This window comes from Yarrowia lipolytica, chromosome 1E (genome assembly GCF_001761485.1).
Source record: "Yarrowia lipolytica chromosome 1E, complete sequence".
Taxonomy (NCBI): Eukaryota; Fungi; Ascomycota; class Dipodascomycetes; order Dipodascales; genus Yarrowia; species Yarrowia lipolytica.
The window spans coordinates 3,262,713-3,281,627 of record NC_090774.1 but is presented as its reverse complement, the minus strand read 5'-3'; the positions used below and the strand labels follow the sequence as shown (position 1 = coordinate 3,281,627).

Below are 18,915 nucleotides of genomic sequence, written 5' to 3'. Positions count from 1 at the left end.
CTTTTGTATCTATCACACACAACAACCATGTCTAACAACGCCAACAACTGCCTTCCCCTGGCCTCCTACACCCTGGCCGTGTTCCCCGGAATTCCCGTGGCCCCCATTGAGCAGGACTTCCCTGTTTCTGTGCGAATCACCATGGCTGCCATTGATCCCGCCCGAATTGAGGGTGATGAGGAGGAGCCCGCCACTCTCCGAATCCTTAAGCCTGCCGACAACTTCGACGATGAGGACGACGAGGATGACGAGGACGAGGATGACGACGATGAGGATGACGAAGTCTCTGCTGAGGACATGGCTCAGATCAAGAAGCTGATCGCCGCCAACGAGGACGGTCTCGATGAGGTTGAGGGAGGAGACGACGATGAGGATGACGACGAGGACGACGAGATGGAGTTCGAGGAGGACGATGAGGACGACGACGACGAGGGTGAGATTGAGGACTTTGTTGTCTGCACTCTCTCCCCCAAGTTTGGATACCAGCAGACTCTTGATCTCGTTATCACCCCCGGTGAGCAGATCATGTTCGAGGTCACTGGCTCCTACGCCATCCACCTCTCCGGTAACTACATTGAGCACCCCTACGACATGGAGGACGAGGATGAGCTCCTTGCTCTCGGTGAGGACGACGAGGATGATGAGGACGAGCTCGACGAAGGCGAGTACGATCTCTCTCCCGATGAGGATGAGGTCATCAACGGTGACGAGCGACTTGTCGAGCTCATGGAGCAGGACGACGAGGACGATGAGGACGATGAGGATGAGGAGGAAGAGCCCGTTGTCGAGCCTAAGAAGATCCTCAAGCGAGCCGCCGAGGAGAAGAAGCAGGAGAAGGCCGCCAAGAAGGCCAAGGTTGCCTTCACCAAGAACCTCGAGCAGGGCCCCACTCCCTCCGAGCCCAAGCCCAAGCTTGTCACCCGACAGCTTGAGGGTGGTGTCAAGATTGAGGACCGAACCGTCGGTGAGGGTCCTTCCGCCAAGGTCGGCTCCAAGGTCGGTGTCCGATACGTTGGCAAGCTCGCCAACGGTAAGGTCTTTGACTCCAACTCCAAGGGTAAGCCTTTCTACTTCTCTGTCGGTAAGGGCGAGGTCATCCGAGGATGGGACATTGGTGTCCAGGGTATGAAGGTCAAGGGTGAGCGACGAATCATTATCCCCCCTGGAATGGCCTACGGTAAGCAGAAGCTGCCCGGTATCCCCCCCAACTCCCAGCTTACTTTCGATGTTAAGGTCGTTAACATCAAATAAGCGATTATCTTCCAAGCCCACAAACGACTGGCCAAGACAAACATATTGGTTAAGTATGTATTTAATGTATTATTGATATAGACGTTAAGGTGTATGCAGTATACTTGTATGTAGGTTGATGTGAATGTACTTAACCCCGGTCACACGTCACTGAGGTTCATGACTTGGCCTGGTTTGAGATTTAAGGTGCCTGAACCAACTACAGGGTGCAACCAGCTTATAAACTGGCCTTCAATATGCTGAATTCCACTGCGAAAGTCGAATAGCACATTAGTCAGAGGGTAGATTAACAGAGTGAGTGTATCTATCACATGTGTTGTTTCCAGAGTGTTGTAGCACACGTATCTATCATCATGGTAACCGATTTCCACCCCATTGGGACTCACCTGATGATGTTCTCCAGTAAGCATGTTCTTCACTTGAAGAGTGTAGTTAGGTCCCTTGAAGAATAGCAGTCCATTTATAAGGACGCAATTGACACTGTTGGCGGAAGCCATAGTTATACATCCTTCCAACAAGTTCATTCTCCTCTCCTTCCAGTTCACAAACAGTATGTCACTAAGAAAGTCTTGTTTGTCTGTTTCCTCTGAGTCTTCCCAGTATCTATGGAGATAGACAAAGGTCTGGTTTGGATTCGAGGCTCTAAAGAGATGCTTGTGTCTTGTGTTTTGGTATTTCATAGGTATCTGGACTCTCAAATCTGGTCCCTGTCGTTTCTGCCACACCACGCTGTTTTCTTCTAGGGCGATGGACTCAAACTCCTTGTTGAATTCAGAGAAACAGTACCAGGACGTAGTATCAGTTCCTCCTTCAGTTTCCACCGCTTTAACACTCCATTCCCGATAGTTCACCACATACCCGATCTTACCGTCTCCTTGTATGTATACGAGGTGTTTGAGGAACCCAGCCTTCGGACTAGGAGGACCTGCCTTCTGACTGCACTTGGTCAAAGGTCCTGTGGTGAAAACCAGAGGTCTGTTGAGTCGAATGACGCTGTTTTTGGCCTTCTCACAGAACTCTCCCCCGATATCTTTCAGGTATAGAGCCCAAACTGCATCGGACAGTTCGTTGCTCAGATGAAAGAGCTCTCTGCACGAGTATCTGAGGTTCAGCGCGGTGCGAAAGTCGACCAAAGAGAAAATCTGAGTCCAAATATCGTGGTTAAGCATGTTTTCAGTTGTTTGAGCGGTTTCCAAAGGTCTGGCAAAAGTCCTTGTGACATTGTGTTTTAGTGTATGTTAGGATGCATTTCGGTGGAAAAACATGTGGGTTCATGTTCGTTAAAGGCGATAAATTTGAAAAGTGAGAGTCGGTGACAGATTTGAGATATTTGCTCAGTAATTTTGTCATGGTTATACGATCCCTAGTTTTACTCATAAATACAGCACTTCCCCAAGGAACTCTTCTCTATCCAACGATGCTACATGCACTATTGTAGTCTTGGCTACTAGTGTCAACTTGTTTATTCGGCTTCGGAGGGTGCATCAGTCTAGATCTGGATACTAGCATCTTGTGAGTGTCATCATAATGAGTACTCGTACAAGTATCTACATTGTACCGTCTCGAACTTGCATGTGTGCTTGCACGAGTACCTATTTAGTACTGTCTCACAATGTCTGGTCTCAGTGTCCTATGTCTCAAACATCTGGGCCTTAGGGTAGCCTCCCATGCCTTAGATTCTCGTAGCTCAAAACAAAATAATACATTATATATGACTTCTAAACACTGCTTTCGGTCTCCTTTCCGTAAGACCCATCGTCTCGCTGTTCCGGGTATTCTTGCTGTTCGGGGTAATGTTCCTGCTGAACGTCCTGGAACTCGTTTTTTTCGCTCTTGCTATGCTTGACAGCTCCGGCGTTGATGTGGGTTCGGCCCCAGACGAAGCCGGGGTAGAAGACGGTCAGAATGGTGATGGCAATGAGCATCATCAGACCGTCCAGCACAAGCAGGTAGGCCTCGTGCTGAAGAAGATTGCCGTACCAGCCCTCAGCCAGCTCGACGACTCGGTAGACGGACCGAGTGAAGACAAAGCCAAAGGCAATGTATGTAGCAATGACAAAGTACTTCATCTTGGGCGACTCTCGAATAGCAATGATTTCGGGGTCATTGGCTCGAGAGTCCGCGACGTTGGGGTTACGGATACCCTTGTGCACTCGCCACAAGAAGTCAGTGGTCATGATAAAGAAAATTGACATGGTGAAGACCTGAAAAGCCATACCGGCGACCATGATGTGAGTTCCGTCGTCGGTAGACTTGTTGTCGTAGAGAGCAGTGGCTGAAATACCTCCTCCTACAGCCTGGATGACAATGGAAATCAAATCACAGGCCACGAAGATCAATGTGTACACCAGAGGAGCTACCCGACTGTAGCTCTCTCCGTAGATGACGACAAACTTTGCCAGCAGACAGTAGACACCCGCCATTATGAAGGCAGGTGCCAGAGTCAGACAGACAATCTGTAGAATGAACTCGTTCAAGTTCTGGAGATCCCAGGTGGACAGGAATCGGCCCAGGTATCCGAGAAACTCCAGACAGATGCCACAGAAGAAGGCTCCTCCAAACCACCATTGTCGGTAGTACAAGGCCAGCGCTCCTTGGATAGCCCACAGGATAATGAAGAGAATCATTCCCACGAGATTGGCGGCTCGACTGGGTCGCATTCCGTAGACACCATACTGGGAGTACACCCAGTTGGACCATTCGTCTGGGGTCATTCCCATCTCCTCTGCACTGGGGGGAGCAGCCAAACACAGGCCAATGAGAGCTGCCACGACTATGAGCGTTGAGATTTTCATTGGTGTCGATGGAGACGAAGGAGGTTGGGAGTGGAGAAGGCGGCCATCAAGTACACTTGTACGGTAGATCTACATTGAGAGATACATGAGCCGTGCTAGGCTGAGTTTACTGTCTGCAGAGTAGGCTTTTGTAATTTGTATAGGCTTTAATGTCTGGGGTCGAAGAGTGTCGGTGGGAGGAAGTAGTGGGATTATAACGATGTATGGGGTAACCGGATGGTTATTCGAGCCTTGTTATATTCAGTTCTGTGTTCAAATCTCTCTTCTGGGGCTCTGATACGCCCCCTACTACGTCCCATTCCTAAAGTGTTCCGGCAGCAACATCTCATGCGCGTTTAAAAAGATTTAAATGCTGAGGTTAACGGATCAAGAGTTCAACTCCAAAAACCGTTTAGGCAGCTTGAAGGGCTAAATAATGGTCATGGACAAGCAAAAGAATGGACAAGTTAGAATGAGGGTTGGGCTCCGATCTTGCCGCGGATCAGGTCATTTTTTATAGCTTCGAGGTAATAAAAAGAAGATTGGAAGAGTACAAGTTGGCTTCGTAGACTTCCAGAGAATGCTGTCCGATACACTCTTGGAATAATTTGGTGGAGCGCTATACAGGCAAAACACACGCAGTTGCTCGGAAGCCAAACCCGAGAAAAGCCAAGAGACACTTTAGAGACCCGATGATACGAGGGCGAGGCTGAGCATAACCGCAATGATGTTACATGTCGCTTTGTGTCGTTCAGCCGCTTCGAACGCCGGGGCTACGCTGTGTTTACTGCCAATTCCAGCGTTCCTGCTTGCTTCCGCTTTGCTCGCCTACCTTTGCCACTTCTATGCGAGAGGGTCTCAAACATGAAGCCTATTGCCCATGGTGAGAACCGCAATGCAGGGAACATGAATACGGAGGTGAGAGTGTATTTATATCGTTGGCCGAGCGCCCTTGGAGCTGCTGAGTAGGTCTTTGTGTTCGGCACGGCACTTTGCGGCGTAGAGCTGCAACGCGCAAGAAGCTCTTGTTAGTGCAACTTTGTGTACATTGGTGCGCGCCCCTAATACATGACGTGACTCGGCCGAGCTAAGGTGGATGATGGTTGGTTGCGACAACGTGGTGACACTCTATGAGGCTGAATACGAGCACGTAGAGTGCGGGGCTGTGCACACATGTTATTTGATCAATCAATATATATCCGCCACTACTTTTCTGTGCAGGAATATCGCAGCTTTTGTATGCGGTTGTGCACTACTCGTACATGTGGGACCCTCTCTACCAAGCGTACTATCACGGACTGGAACTTGGTGGGGCAAGAGCATCCGGAATAATAAATTGGTGGATTCCGGAGGGGGTGGAGTGTTGCCGTATATAGTAGTTTGTTGGGTTTTGGTGCAAGGCTCAAGGATACTGTGTCTATCCCCACACTTCTCGATCGGCTATCTCTCCCCGGATTGCTTTTCTTGGCGATGGGCTATCTTTTGATATCCGATGATATCATGACAGTTGGGGTCCCCTGTAGGCGCCTTCATAATACTACTTATAGTACCCCGGTGAGAGTCGAACCCAGGAGGAGGTTTGTTGAATTAGTAAGCCACGGACATGTGAGCGTGGAACAATACTTGAGTTATAGCAAGGACTGACGAGAGGAAGTGGCACCTGCTTTGTGGCCTGGGATATTACCTTTGGGGCAGGTTGGAGCTACAAGTACAAGTACTTGTGCCTGGCCTGCGTATCTTGAGGAGGAATCGCGCCCAGACAACTTCACTTGAAGGGGCTATATGGAGCCTTCCTAGCTTGTGTAAGAGAGACGACTTTGCCATACGGTTGCTAAGCCGACCAAGCTATCCATAAAAACACAGCACCAGTATCTGTAGCCAATACCAAGGATAATCAGCACACCAACATCCATTAGCTGCCATCCAATACAGCATGTACACAACCTACCGGTATCTACATACCCACTACCATCACCACATCCAGTCAACGCCTCAACAACCCGCATCACACACGCAGCACAAACCTTACCACCGAACCTTGTCGTATCATCACAAATTATCGAGTGTTACCACCACAGCACATAATGTCGAAAAACCTCGTTGTCTTTGGCGGAAACGGATTCCTTGGTAAGTAGCAAGTCTCAACACACACCTCACACACAGCTGCTAACACAGGACGACACATTTGCAAGCAGGCCCTCTCCAAGGGATGGGCAGTCACTTCCATCTCTCGATCTGGACCTCCCAAGAACGCCGAGAGCTGGATGTCCAAGGTCCAATGGAAGCGAGCTGACGTCTTTGAGCCCTCTACATACACCAACGAGCTAGAGAAGGCGTCGGCAGTGATTCACTCAATGGGAATCTTGCTGGAGGGCGGCAACTACAAGCAGGGACTTAACGGAGGAGTTAAAGACGCCCTGTGTGGTCTCGTCAAGGGCTCCAATCCTATGGCCAAGGACCCAAACTTTTCCTACGACAAAATGAACAGATTGAGCGCAGTTCTGACGGCAACAGCATTTGCCGACACTGTTCCGATGGACGAGAGAAAGCCCTACGTCATGGTGTCTGCCGAGAAGACCAGCAATCTCATCCCCGATGGATATATCACCTCCAAACGAATGGCAGAGACCGAAATCTCCGACCTCACCAACCTCAGATCGGTGTTCCTGCGACCCGCATTCATGTACGAGTCTTCCGGGGACCGTCAATTTGGCATTCACAAGTCTACACCTCGAGACGCTCTTGCCGAGGCTTTAAAGGTCGGATTCGGCGCCCAGACCGTTGCTCGATCCTTCTTCCCTGCTCTTCCACAGTTCATCCAGCCTCCTCTCAGTGTCAACGTTGTTGCGGAGGCAGCGGTAGATGCTCTGAATGAGGACATCGAGGGAGTCATTGCCCTGGCTGCTCTCAAACGATTTAGTGACTCCAAAAGTAGAAACTAATGTAAATAGATCGTGGAAATGATATGAGATACGACAGACTGGTTAATGGCAGGCCTACTGCCGATGTAAGGGTATACTTTTCACATACCTTCACATCAGTGTTACTCGCGTAAGGACCTTTAGAAGATATTGAGACCTGCCACGAAACTGGTACCTGATAACCACATCCTTCATACCAAAACAATTACTACTGTACTTGTACTTGTATCTGGGTCTGAATGCACAAGTATATTGCAAACTGCATCCGTGACCCCTTCGATGATCGGCGTTTAGTGGATGTAGCATAGTGACTGGATTCATCATAACGGACACAGACTTTTGAGTATTTGTACTGCAAGTAGTAGTCGCGAGTTTTTTATGATAGTGCCTGGCTCTCAGCAGTTCACTTTATTTCAACACCTCCTCACAGCTACTCGGCATGTCTGTATAAGACGCATACGAACGAGCTCTGTATCAGAGACAGGCACGAGCCGTATATTACCTGCTTAGCTCGACGATGCGCTTGACACTTGCTATGACTCAATAACCATTGGGACGACTAATATTGTGCTGCGGTACAATAATTTGTGTAGTGACAGTGTCGCGACCACGCACATTATATTTAGTGCCTTGTTTCTGGTGTAGGTACAAGTGCACTAGGCCAGTGGGATTGGTAATTAGCTATGCCGGGAGGCGGAACAGAACATCAATTCGGAGGCACCTGAAGCGGCTAAATGATTCACAACATTCCCGACGGCGGAACGTGTCGAGAGACTAAATGACTGATTCAGGAAGAAGAAAAGACTGCTCCTCCCGATACCTGTAGAAGGACGACTGCTCGCGTCTGATACAGATCGAGTCGACTCAGCTCCTACAGCGCTGTACTCATGCATCTAAATGGGTGAGGTACAGGCGAAATACAGCATCTACTCGGACCTACCGCTTCGTGAAATAAGGTGGGACCCGTGGCTTGGAGGTGCAGAAACAGGCACAGAAAAGGAGCAAGAAAGGCCAAGAAGCCGGTTCTCTGACTCAACGGCCAATGGAAACGGAACATGCGCTGATAGACGGGTATCGTTATCCGCATGATGCTGGTGTGTGAGGGACTGAGTGCGGCTTTTACAGTAGAAGAGGACAGATCCAGCCTTCCACGCGTGCATCTATGTATGCTACAGTCTCTAACCGTGAGTGTCACTCCTGTAGCGCTTATTTATCGCCATGATTTTTAGAGGATACAGTGTAACTACTGTACGAGTAGTATAATACCGATACATACACTATGGAGTCCTTGTCTGCTGAACGGTTGCCCCTTTGGATCTGCTACAGCCGGCTGTATGTCTGTCGCGTGTGGAAACAACGATGTACAGTTCCAACGCCAAGGTTCATATTAAATTCATGCCGAGGTGTCGAGCGGAAGCGGTTCCTTTAGCGGAGGTGGCGGAGATGGGCTTGGATTTCCCAAGGGGCGTGAGAATAAAGAGGGCTAATTGGTGAGATAAATGATTGGCGAGGATGATGAAACCATGAGGAAGTGGATCGCCTGAAACCAGAAGCAATTAGTCAAGCGACAACCAATATCAATTCTGGCACTAGCCACGAATTAGTCACTCGAGTTTCTCACGCTCTAAGTTTAGCCTTGATGGTCTGCAGAAATTAGTCACCGCACGTGAACTTGTGGGGTGCGGACGAACGTATGAGAGCCCCAAACGAAAAAGTGGCAAGAAGTGGCATCTTCAGGGGGTTTTTCAAACCCCAATTTCCTGATTCCGACCGCTATTTCCCTGCCACAACTCTCACAGAGCACACATACTCAGTTCGCCAGAAGCCTAGCGACCTCGCTCCGATTTCAAAGTTCACCGCCGCTATCGTTGGCCAATAGAAAGAGAGGAAGCCTGCAACAGATGGGATAAAGTTGCCGTTTTCGGGAGCCTGAACAAGGCAAGACACAGGCCTCTGGAATTAAGGTTGCTGGACCAACGAAAAATTTATTCCTCCCAACTCACTATATATACACTCTGACTCACCCTTCTCTTTCCTCTTCTTCTTTTCTCCAAGCCTTTCAATTTACAACACTACACACCAAGAATTTAGATACGATACAGTCAAGATGTCCGCTTTCTAAATTTTTCCCCCGCGTCAACCAAAAACAACACACAATGAATTGAAAGAATAACGAAAGAATTAATAAGTCCCCCTCTTATTAGTCGAAGAAAAATTGTTACAGAATCCTCTCTAAACAATTTTTAAAAGCTCGCCTCACGCCCCCCTTTTAAAAATGCTGAAACTCAAGTAAACTTCCCGTCCGATTCTTATCGCGGCCTTATCCCAACAAAATGGTGTCCCTTACCCCCAGCTGAACATACAACAAACATTACAACAACGACCAACATTACCCCCGTTACATTTGATCCAACATTCAATCCAGTCAAAATGTCTATCTACCACGATTACAAGCGATTCTCGAAGCACGAGTCTGCCTTTGGCGGCTTCGCTGCTTCGATGAGCGGCAACCAGATGCCCTTCTCTCCCATGCTGACCCCCAAGCACGAGGCTGTCGGAGAGTTTGGCAAGACTGGCCACGCTCATGCTCAGACTGCTGCCCCTCAGCAGCCCCAACAGATTGATCCCCTAGTTGCCTCTCTCACCCCGGCAACTGGTACAATTTCGCCCCAGGAACTCATGGGCCACAGCTTTGGCAACGACGACTTTGATGCCTCTCCTATCTTCGGTGATGCCGACCTTGGAGACTGCAACAACTGGGAGTCGCTGTTCAATGACGACGCTGCTGCTCCCCAGGCCAGCCCTGCCCCCCAGGTTGCGCCCGTCGCTGTCAAGGCTGAGCCTGACGCTGAGCTCATGCCCTTCCCCATGGCCTTCACTCAGAACATTGACTCGTTCGCTCCTACTACCGTGTCTGCTTCGGTCAGCCCTGCCTCCAGCAGTGTTGGACCTGAATCTCTCGGCGGTATGGATGTGAACCCTCTCAAGCGACCGCGAGATGGCTCTGAGTCTCCCTCTTTTGAGAACAAGAAGGACCAGCATGGTCTTACTGCTTACAACCGAAAGCCTCGACAGGCTCCTCTCTCTCCCATTGTTGTTGAGGAGGGTGCTGACTCTGTGGCCGTCAAGCGAGCTCGAAACACCGAGGCCGCTCGACGATCCCGAGCCCGAAAGATGGAGCGAATGTCCCAGCTTGAGGAGCGAGTCGAGGAGCTTCTGACTCGAAACAAGGAGCTCGAGGCCGAGGTTGCCCGACTCCGTGCTATGCAGAAGTAAACATAATTCTCAAAACAAAAGCTAACTCTTTTAAAAAACCCATAATCACATAAATAAAACACAAAATTGCTTGGAAACTTTGTATTGTAGAAGAATACTTATTCGGAGCGTATGTAGTATAAACAATTATTTTCCCATGAGAATGTACAGTTTGCAGATTTCTATGTGCTCATGATGATGACTTTGGCAGAATTTACAATTCAACACTATTCTAACATGTTATTTCTATATGAGCGTTGGATGACCGAAGGCGCCGTCACTCCATGTGCTGTACTCGAGGCATGCTCCTTAAAAGCCAGCTCCATCGAACCCAGTGAAGCCACTGACAAGGAAGATCTTGTAATAGCTCTTTTTGGAAATGGAGTTGGCCCAGTTCCATGCAGAGGTGAGTCGGCCGTCGATACACGAGCCGGCGTCGTAGAAGTTGTCTGCTCCAGATCCGTCAAAGGCGTGCTTGAAGAAGTCAGCCAGAATAGTCTTCCGGAGCCGGTCAGGTGAACCAAACTGCTCCTTTATCCACAGGGACACATGTGGGTCCTTTGCGAGGCTTTCGATATTGGAGACCACCATGTCCACGGGAATGAGAATACGGGGCACTTGGAGGTACTTGTCCAGGAAAAAGAGGGCGTTGGGCACAGTATGATCCCCCAGGTGGACGACTGAGGAACCAATCCACGAGCCAGTTCGATGCTGAGCCTTGGATATGACACCATGAATGGCTCGAGACACACCAGGGCAGCCCTTGATTCGGTTGAGACCCTGACCAGTGTCGGTGAGCTGGTATCGGCCAGTGCTGGTGAGGTCCGCGTCCGAAAGCGACCACATTCGGAACATCTCCTTCATAATCTCGGACCACAAAGACAGAGACTGGCGGACGTACTGGTACTGCTTTGAGTGGTTGTGGGACAGACGAGCCCCTCCAGAGCCGTATCTGATAGCCAGATGGAACTCACCAGATGTGTCGGAAGACTCGTCAAAGTCTTCATTGAGGTACTTCATCATTCGCTCCACAGGCTCCTGGTTGGCTCGGAGATAGGCATGGTAATCTCCGAGAGAATAGAGACACTGTCGAACATCCTCCTTAAGCAGCTTGCCCTTGGAGTATCGCTTGGCCAGAATCTCGATAGCTCGCTCCTTGGTCTGGATCGCCTGCTGAATCTGTCTTCGGTTCTTGCCATCAGGGTTGATCTCCATGATGGCATCGACAATTAGAGGATCTCCAAAGACAGCGACGCCGGAACCGTCAGCGCCATCTCCAAATGATCGCAGATGGCTATAGACGCTCTTGACAGGCTTGTAGAGATCAAACTCCATGACCTGAGACACTTCTGCCAGCCTTGAGTCCATGATCATGTACATGAGTTTACCAAAAGAGTCTCGCATCTTGTCAGGGTTCATGATCTTGTATCGCCGGCCAATTTCAAACACAGTCTGGAACCAATCGGCGTTATCAGCAAAGTTCTTATTCTCAAATAGTGCCTGTCCAGTCTTCATGTCTGTAGCCACAACCAGAGCAGCCATAATCGAGCACATTTCTCGGAGCTGGGCCACAATACGCTTGGCTTTGGAAGTGTAGGACAGAATGTCGACCTTGTCGGTGTACTCGGAGACGTTGAGAGCAGCCTCCAACAGTCTGAGCAGTTTTCTCTCGTCATAAGTGAGCCGAACAGGAACATCCTTAGCCCGCTCTTTCAGCAGGGCCAGAACCTTGAGCTGGGTCTCATCGGGTTCAATCATGGAGTGCTTCGACAGAGACATGTCGACCTTGTCCTCAGGCTCTTGTCCAGCTCCATTGCTCGCTGTGGTGGCTCCAGTCGCGCCACCTGCCGAGTTGGTGATAGCGTTCTCAATGGGCAGAGTAGCGTGTTTAGATCGGTTGCCGGTTCGGTGAATGTACTGAAAACATACGTCGCAAAAGTCTTCCTCACAGCCCTGGCAGTTCTTGTCCGCTGGCTGATCTCCACAGTCCACACACATTCGCATCTGGGTGTCTGGGGCATCCTGGAAGGGTGGGGTCTCCATGTCTACATCCAGCTCGGCGGTAGAGTCGAGATCCACATCCTCGTGGCCGTCCAGAATGTCGTTTAGCGATCGTTTCATCGTCATATTGTGTGATTAGGTTGCGTTGGTGGATCGAACTACAATAGACTGATGTGAGACCCGATGAGATATTTAGCTTCAGCGTCGCGAGTGTGAAATTAATCCAGACAAGAGTGAGTTTTCACTGGGAGAAGCACGTTACTGTAAATGCCGTCTTTCTCTGTCGCAAACACCGAATGGGGTTCAGGAATACCACAAAGGGTAAGAAGGAAAACGAGTTTTCAACAGCTCGAAGATAAGTTTCGCCAACGGCACCCAGTCCTTCACCGGAGGCAGCTCTTTTGTTGTGGATATATTCTGGATGCTTCGATGTATGAAAGAAATGTTCTCTGAGCTATGCTTTTTCTTTGATGAGCCTTCGACTGCTCGTACTTGTACGATGAACAAGTACATAATAATTGGGGTGAGTTATACTTGACCTGGTAAGGAGATCATTGTGTTCATCGATCACTAGTCAATTAACCCTGTCTCCAGACTACAAAAACCAGACTTGTGGCCGTAGTAGACCTATGCCTGTCTCGACATACAGCCTCATTTGGAGGTGCTGCATATTTTACAGTATTTTTTATTATCGGAAGGTGCAGATTTTTTCTACTTTTTGCACTTTCTGAACCTTTCATTGGCATATACTGCCCTCCAACGTTTATAAGCTTTTTGATGTGAAGGATTTTTTTCAAATAGAGTTTGGTCCATCACACAATTGATGCAACGACCCAAATTTTTCTTCACCATAAGTAGCCTTCCAGCCCCCGCTGTCTTCCCTTTCTTCACAACACAGCAATACATCACACACAAAATGTCTTACGGTGACGATTACAACAACAACGACCGAGGCTACGGCGGCGGACGAGGCTTCGGCGGAGGCCGAGGTGGCCGAGGTGGTTCCCGAGGCGGTCGAGGCGGCTTCGGTGGCGATCGAGGTTTCGGAGGTGACCGAGGCGGCTACGGCGGCGGAGGCTACCAGGACAACGACTTTGGCAACCTGCCCAAGCAGGACTGGGACCTTGAGAAGCTCCCTCAGTTTGAGAAGAACTTCTACAAGGAGGACCCTGCTGTCACTGAGCGAACCGACGAGGAGGTCACTGCCTTCCGAAAGGAGAACCAGATGACCCTGCACGGAGACGGTATCCCTAAGCCCGTGACCAACTTTGACGAGGCTGGTTTCCCCCCTTACGTCCTCAAGGAGGTCAAGCAGCAGGGTTTCGAGAAGCCCACTGCCATTCAGTGCCAGGGATGGCCCATGGCCCTGACCGGACGAGATGTCATTGGTATCGCTTCCACCGGTTCCGGTAAGACTCTGTCTTACTGCCTGCCCGCCATTGTCCACATCAACGCCCAGCCCATGCTGTCCCACGGTGACGGACCCATCGTCCTGGTCCTCGCCCCCACCCGAGAGCTGGCTGTTCAGATTCAGCAGGAGTGCTCCAAGTTCGGCAAGTCTTCCAAGATTCGAAACACCTGTGTCTACGGAGGTGTTCCCCGAGGCCAGCAGATTCGAGACCTTGCCCGAGGTGTGGAGATTGTCATTGCCACTCCCGGCCGACTTCTCGATATGCTCGAGTCCGGAAAGACTAACCTTCGACGAGTGACCTACCTGGTTCTCGATGAGGCCGACCGAATGCTCGATATGGGTTTCGAGCCTCAAATTCGAAAGATTGTCGACCAGATTCGACCCGACCGACAGACCCTCATGTGGTCTGCTACCTGGCCCAAGGAGGTCCAGCGACTGGCCCACGACTACCTCAAGGACCAGATTCAGGTCAACATTGGTTCTCTGGAGTTGTCTGCCTCTCACAACATCACCCAGGTTGTGGAGGTCTGCACCGAGTACGAGAAGCGAGACCGACTTGTCAAGCACCTCGAGACCGTCATGGAGAACAAGGAGTCCAAGTGTCTGATTTTCACCGGCACCAAGCGTGTCGCTGACGACATTACCAAGTTCCTGCGACAGGACGGCTGGCCTGCTCTCGCCATTCACGGTGACAAGCAGCAGCAGGAGCGAGACTGGGTTCTCAACGAGTTCCGACAGGGCAAGAGCCCCATCATGGTTGCCACCGACGTGGCTTCCCGTGGTATTGGTGAGTACTAACATTTCCTTTCATTCCTATTTATTTGCGGCTCTCTTTGGGTCCAACACTGGTGGCTTGTGCAGTTTACGTGAACAGTTACTTGTTGGATGCAAGTAGAGCTTCTCTATTTATTGATATCCTTGCTGGGAGCTTTTTTGCTACATCCACACACATATCCGATACCATCTACGATATCCCAAAAAAGAACTTCTTCTGAGTTGAGCCATGCAGCGAGTCGCGATTCACGTCCACTCCGACTGTTTGGTTATGACGACTCATATCCTGAGTACACTTGTTTTTCCGAAGACGAATCCAGAGCCTCTTATTATGACCCTTTTGGAAACACGTGTTGAGATTATGATTTGATTAATTATGCCAGGACAAGACGCATCACTTGAACGATAGATATATTTAAATGCCTAAATGAACATGAACGATTTTGTGGACGGGCTTGCGTTTGAATATATTTGTGACCATGAAAAGAATGATCGTGTTGGAAGAATATGGGATGCTACAACTGCAGCAGAGAGACACTGCTGTTACACTGTTGTTGAAACATTGTTGTTTCGTAGATGAAGCTTGTCTTACGATGTTACTGTGAGTAACTCTAAGCACGAGCATATTGTATTGTATGTGTTCATCATGACGGATGACGAGTTTTCTGTACTTGTCGCCACTTATTCATGTTTGTGTAGTACCATCCTTTCCTTTGCTTCATATGTTGAACTTCCACATTCATTTATTCTGTTCTTCCAAATACTAACTCTAGATGTCAAGGGTATCAACTTCGTTATCAACTACGACTACCCCTCCAACTCCGAGGACTATGTCCACCGAATCGGTCGAACTGGTCGAGCCGGCACCAAGGGTACCGCTTACACCTACTTCACCGAGGACAACCGAAAGCAGGCCCGAGACCTTCTCGTCATCCTGCGAGAGGCCAAGCAGCATATCGACCCCAAGCTGGAGGAGATGGGCGGTGGCCGAGGTGGCCGAGGAGGCTGGGGAGGCCGAGGCGGTCGAGGCGGCCGTGGCGGCCGTGGTGGTTACCGACGAGGTGGCTACGGCGGCGGTGGCTATGGTGGAGGACGAGGTTCCGACATCACCGGCTCCAACTCCGCTCCTCTTTCCAACTCCCGATGGTAGACTAACTAAAACTTCATAGAAAAAATGGTATAGATTAATTGACTTTCAAATGAACGAACAGCGTACAAACCAATATTAATAATGTGGAGATTTACATACACGAGTCTCTTTTCAACTCTTATTTTCACGGACTCCCGTCATCGGCAATATCATCTATATGAACCATTAGTCCTACCAATTGTCCCAGCCATCATCATCTCCATCTTCATCGTCATCCAGATCCAGTTTGGCAGGCTTCTTGGTCTTGGGAGCAGGCTTAGTTTTGGGGGCCTCCTTGATGACCACCTCGCCGTCAGATCCATCGTCCCAGTTGTCATCCAGACCCCAGCCGTCGTTGTCTTGCAGGGTAGGAGGAGCAGCTGGTTTCTTTGTAGCAAGAGTACTTTTGATACCTAGGCCACTAGCAGCAAGCTTGGGCTTGGTGGAGCCGAGAGAGAGACCGCTCTTGGGCTTGATGGACATGGTTCGGGCTGCGGAAGCCAGTGAATCAACTTCGTCAACAATAGGAGCAGGGGACTCCTGTCGAGAGATGGTGCCTTGAGCCACCACGGGAGTTCCGGCAGTGGAGGAAGATGTGGATTGGGTTTTAGTACCAAATGTGAAAGGAGAGGACCACGAAAGAGACCACGCAGAGCCTGCCTCGGTCTTGGATGCATCCTTCTCCTTCTGTTTGGTGGCCAAGAGTGTAACTGACGACTGAGGAGGCTCAGTGATCTCGGTATCATCATCCAGATTATAGGTATGCTTGACAACTTCAGCCAGAAACTCGTCAAAGGTCAATTTCGCTTGAGCGCGAATAGCAGGATCGTTGTCAATGAGACTAGGAGCAATGGCAGGCAGCACCTTGTTGACGATGGAGGACGCATCGAAAATGTCCATGTTGGAGGCCAATGCCAAAAGAGCAGCGTTTCGTGTGTGTACGAAGGGGTCCTTGAGAGCTCGACCAAACGCAGTCACCAGAATACCTGTTCGTGCAGAGGAAGACAGCTCGTCAGCAATCTTGCCGAGAATGACGGTGGTGTTCGTTCGAATACCGGGCTCCTTGTCGTTGTGAGTCTTGGCGAGGTAGCGCAGAAGATCGTTGTTTTTGATTCGGGAATTAAGATGAGGAATCAGCGGCAACACAGCCTTTACAGTGGACTCTCGAATGAGAGGGGATGTATCGGAGAAACCGGTGATAAACTGAGGGAAAATCTGATCAGAGGCCACCTTCTCGGACACATGGGGGGCATAAGAAGGCAGGGCCTCCAGAAGAGCCATTCGAATAGGTCTATCGGGACAAGTGTACATCTTGGCGATGGTGGGGATCACCAGAGTTGCATAGTCCTTGGAAGACAGTCCCTCAGCCAGGGCCAAGATGCATACGAGAATCTGGGGTCTCTCTGAGTCAGATTGGAAGACACCGGGGTCGTTGGACAAGTTGATCTGAGATGACGACGGTGTAGGTGGAGTCAGAGCTCTAAGGAGCTCGGGGATAACGCTGGAAGCCAGGTATGCAGGGGGGAACGCCTGCCTAAATTTTGTAAGTGTTTCCAGCACATGGCGTCGCTCCATGGGTTCGGAAATGATATGGAACTGAGAGATGTCCTGGGACACGGAAATCATGTCATGGTCGCCGAAAAACGAGACCTGCGCCTGTTCCAGGAACTTGGGGATACGAGGTCGCTTCTCAGGCTTGACGCTGGTCATCTGAGATACCATGGCGGGCATTCCAGCAGGCATATCCACACCCACAGCTGTGTAGAGAGACTGCAGCAGGTTTCCAAACTGCCAGGAATCAATGGCCAGCTTGGAGGCTGCGCTCTGGGCAGACTGGTATCCTTGGTTCTTGATTTCAGGAGGGGCATTGTTTGAGGAGTTAGGAAGAAGAGGTCCAAATGAAGCCAGAGCACTCTGAGCGTCTTTCTGGGCGGTGATAAGTTCCAGACCCCCCACCTTCCATTCTCCAGAAGCTGTGATGAAGATGGAGTCGAGAGAGATGTTGCCGTGAGTTGAAGCTCCTTCTGCGTTGATTTGTTTGAGCGTTTCGGTCACAAAGTAGAGTCCCCACAAAATTCGGTCGGCCGATAGCTCGTCCTTGGAGTCTCGGATCACCTGTGCCAGAGATCTGCATCTTTCAGTCACAACGTGTACCGAAGTGTCTGTTTCAACCGTGTCGTGGACCTTGAGAATACCCGGAAAACGATAAGTTTTGAGCGACCGTGCGAAGTGTTTGACAACAACAATGCGGTCACGAGGATATGTCTGGTCAGCGACAAATTCAAACACGGTGCAGTCGGAAGAATTGGACTTGAGGGTCGCATCATATACCGTCCATAGCGATCTGCCCTCGCTGGCCTTTTGCGTCGCGTCGCCCAGCACAAACGGCAGCTTGGAGCCGTACGACGAGACGGTGCCAATGGCCTTGGTGAGAAAGTCCATAGTCGGGTGTGGTTGTAGTTGTGCTGGTAGGGTGATGAAAGTTGCCTTGTGTGCGCGAGCACCTGATCTTATGCATATCTGAGCCCTGATAGCGGAAGCAAGCTAGAGAGATGATGGTACGTGTTTTTTTTTTGTTCTACGGACATATGGGAGCTACGGGTTCTCATATATATTTTATGGATATTTATCTACTGTCAGTCTCTTATTATCCCCCTCCTGGTGCCTTGTCTACATCCCGTCCAAATGAAACAAAATGACACGCGCACAAACTTAATGCAGAGCACGGCGCGAAAAATAGTTCCTTGTAAAAGGCGAGGCAGAATAGGCAAAAGAAGGAGGCAGACAGTGGAGTCAGCTTCTGAATATTATGATCAAAAGAACAGTGAAAAAATGGTGAAACAAGGGAGTAAACAACGAAAGCACATCCCTCTATTTGATTCGTCTTTATTGATGATAAATTAGTGTTGTAATATCTTGTAGTATCTTAAACTAGCGACTGCACACCCTTTCTTCCAGTATGTATCATGCTGTAGCTACAAGTGCTGTACGCAAATGTTACAAATTCAGGCAGGTGGTGTTCTTGAGAGCGTTTCGTCTTGCTTGCACAACCATAGTATGTACTTGTGTTCGTACAAGTAACAGTAGAGGCATCATAGGACACCCCCAATTATGAGTAGCCAGTCATTCTGAAGACTACCAATGCCTCTTCTCATGTACTTCGAGGATTGTTAGGAGGAAGAGTATACTGTACCAGGTCAGACTACCTATTGTAAACAGCTGGCCGAATTACCTTTTCAACGTTACAATAACTCTTCTGGTCAGCAACAACCTCTCACGCTAGTACAATCAGATCAAAAGATCCGTCAGTACCCATTTGGAAGGCTAGAGCCCCGTATCCTCTGCTACAAGTAAAGTAGACACCCCAAATAAACCGTTTCTTTACCACAAACCCCTACA

The 18,915-nt window shown here is 49.7% G+C and overlaps 8 protein-coding genes across 8 annotated transcripts; 4 read left to right on the top strand and 4 right to left on the bottom strand.

Annotated features, from left to right (window-relative positions):
* Window positions 1-27: 27 nt before the first annotated feature.
* Window positions 28-1,251, top strand: YALI1_E32816g (uncharacterized protein; the record flags this gene model as incomplete). Its single annotated transcript, XM_504483.3, has 1 exon — window positions 28-1,251. The coding sequence occupies one exon, from the start codon at window positions 28-30 to the stop codon at window positions 1,249-1,251; it is 1,224 nt and encodes a 407-aa protein (XP_504483.1).
* A 140-nt stretch (window positions 1,252-1,391) lies between these two features.
* Window positions 1,392-2,420, bottom strand: YALI1_E32792g (uncharacterized protein; the record flags this gene model as incomplete). Its single annotated transcript, XM_068283141.1, has 1 exon — window positions 1,392-2,420. The coding sequence occupies one exon, from the start codon at window positions 2,418-2,420 to the stop codon at window positions 1,392-1,394; it is 1,029 nt and encodes a 342-aa protein (XP_068139242.1).
* Window positions 2,421-2,969: 549 nt separating this feature from the next.
* YALI1_E32776g (uncharacterized protein) lies at window positions 2,970-4,046 on the bottom strand (the record flags this gene model as incomplete). The annotated part of the gene is made up of 1 exon (XM_504482.3): window positions 2,970-4,046. The coding sequence occupies one exon, from the start codon at window positions 4,044-4,046 to the stop codon at window positions 2,970-2,972; it is 1,077 nt and encodes a 358-aa protein (XP_504482.1).
* A 2,063-nt stretch (window positions 4,047-6,109) lies between these two features.
* On the top strand, window positions 6,110-6,967 carry YALI1_E32754g (uncharacterized protein; the record flags this gene model as incomplete). The annotated part of the gene is made up of 2 exons (XM_504481.1): window positions 6,110-6,152; window positions 6,201-6,967. 2 exons carry the CDS (start codon window positions 6,110-6,112, stop codon window positions 6,965-6,967), a joined length of 810 nt encoding a protein of 269 aa, XP_504481.1.
* Window positions 6,968-9,376: 2,409 nt separating this feature from the next.
* Window positions 9,377-10,222, top strand: YALI1_E32722g (uncharacterized protein; the record flags this gene model as incomplete). The annotated part of the gene is made up of 1 exon (XM_504480.3): window positions 9,377-10,222. The coding sequence occupies one exon, from the start codon at window positions 9,377-9,379 to the stop codon at window positions 10,220-10,222; it is 846 nt and encodes a 281-aa protein (XP_504480.1).
* A 288-nt stretch (window positions 10,223-10,510) lies between these two features.
* Window positions 10,511-12,328, bottom strand: YALI1_E32693g (uncharacterized protein; the record flags this gene model as incomplete). Its single annotated transcript, XM_504479.1, has 1 exon — window positions 10,511-12,328. The coding sequence occupies one exon, from the start codon at window positions 12,326-12,328 to the stop codon at window positions 10,511-10,513; it is 1,818 nt and encodes a 605-aa protein (XP_504479.1).
* Window positions 12,329-13,118: 790 nt separating this feature from the next.
* Window positions 13,119-15,537, top strand: YALI1_E32664g (uncharacterized protein; the record flags this gene model as incomplete). The annotated part of the gene is made up of 2 exons (XM_504478.3): window positions 13,119-14,400; window positions 15,161-15,537. 2 exons carry the CDS (start codon window positions 13,119-13,121, stop codon window positions 15,535-15,537), a joined length of 1,659 nt encoding a protein of 552 aa, XP_504478.1.
* A 171-nt stretch (window positions 15,538-15,708) lies between these two features.
* YALI1_E32636g (uncharacterized protein) lies at window positions 15,709-17,958 on the bottom strand (the record flags this gene model as incomplete). The annotated part of the gene is made up of 1 exon (XM_504477.3): window positions 15,709-17,958. One exon carries the CDS (start codon window positions 17,956-17,958, stop codon window positions 15,709-15,711), a length of 2,250 nt encoding a protein of 749 aa, XP_504477.3.
* Window positions 17,959-18,915: the final 957 nt, after the last annotated feature.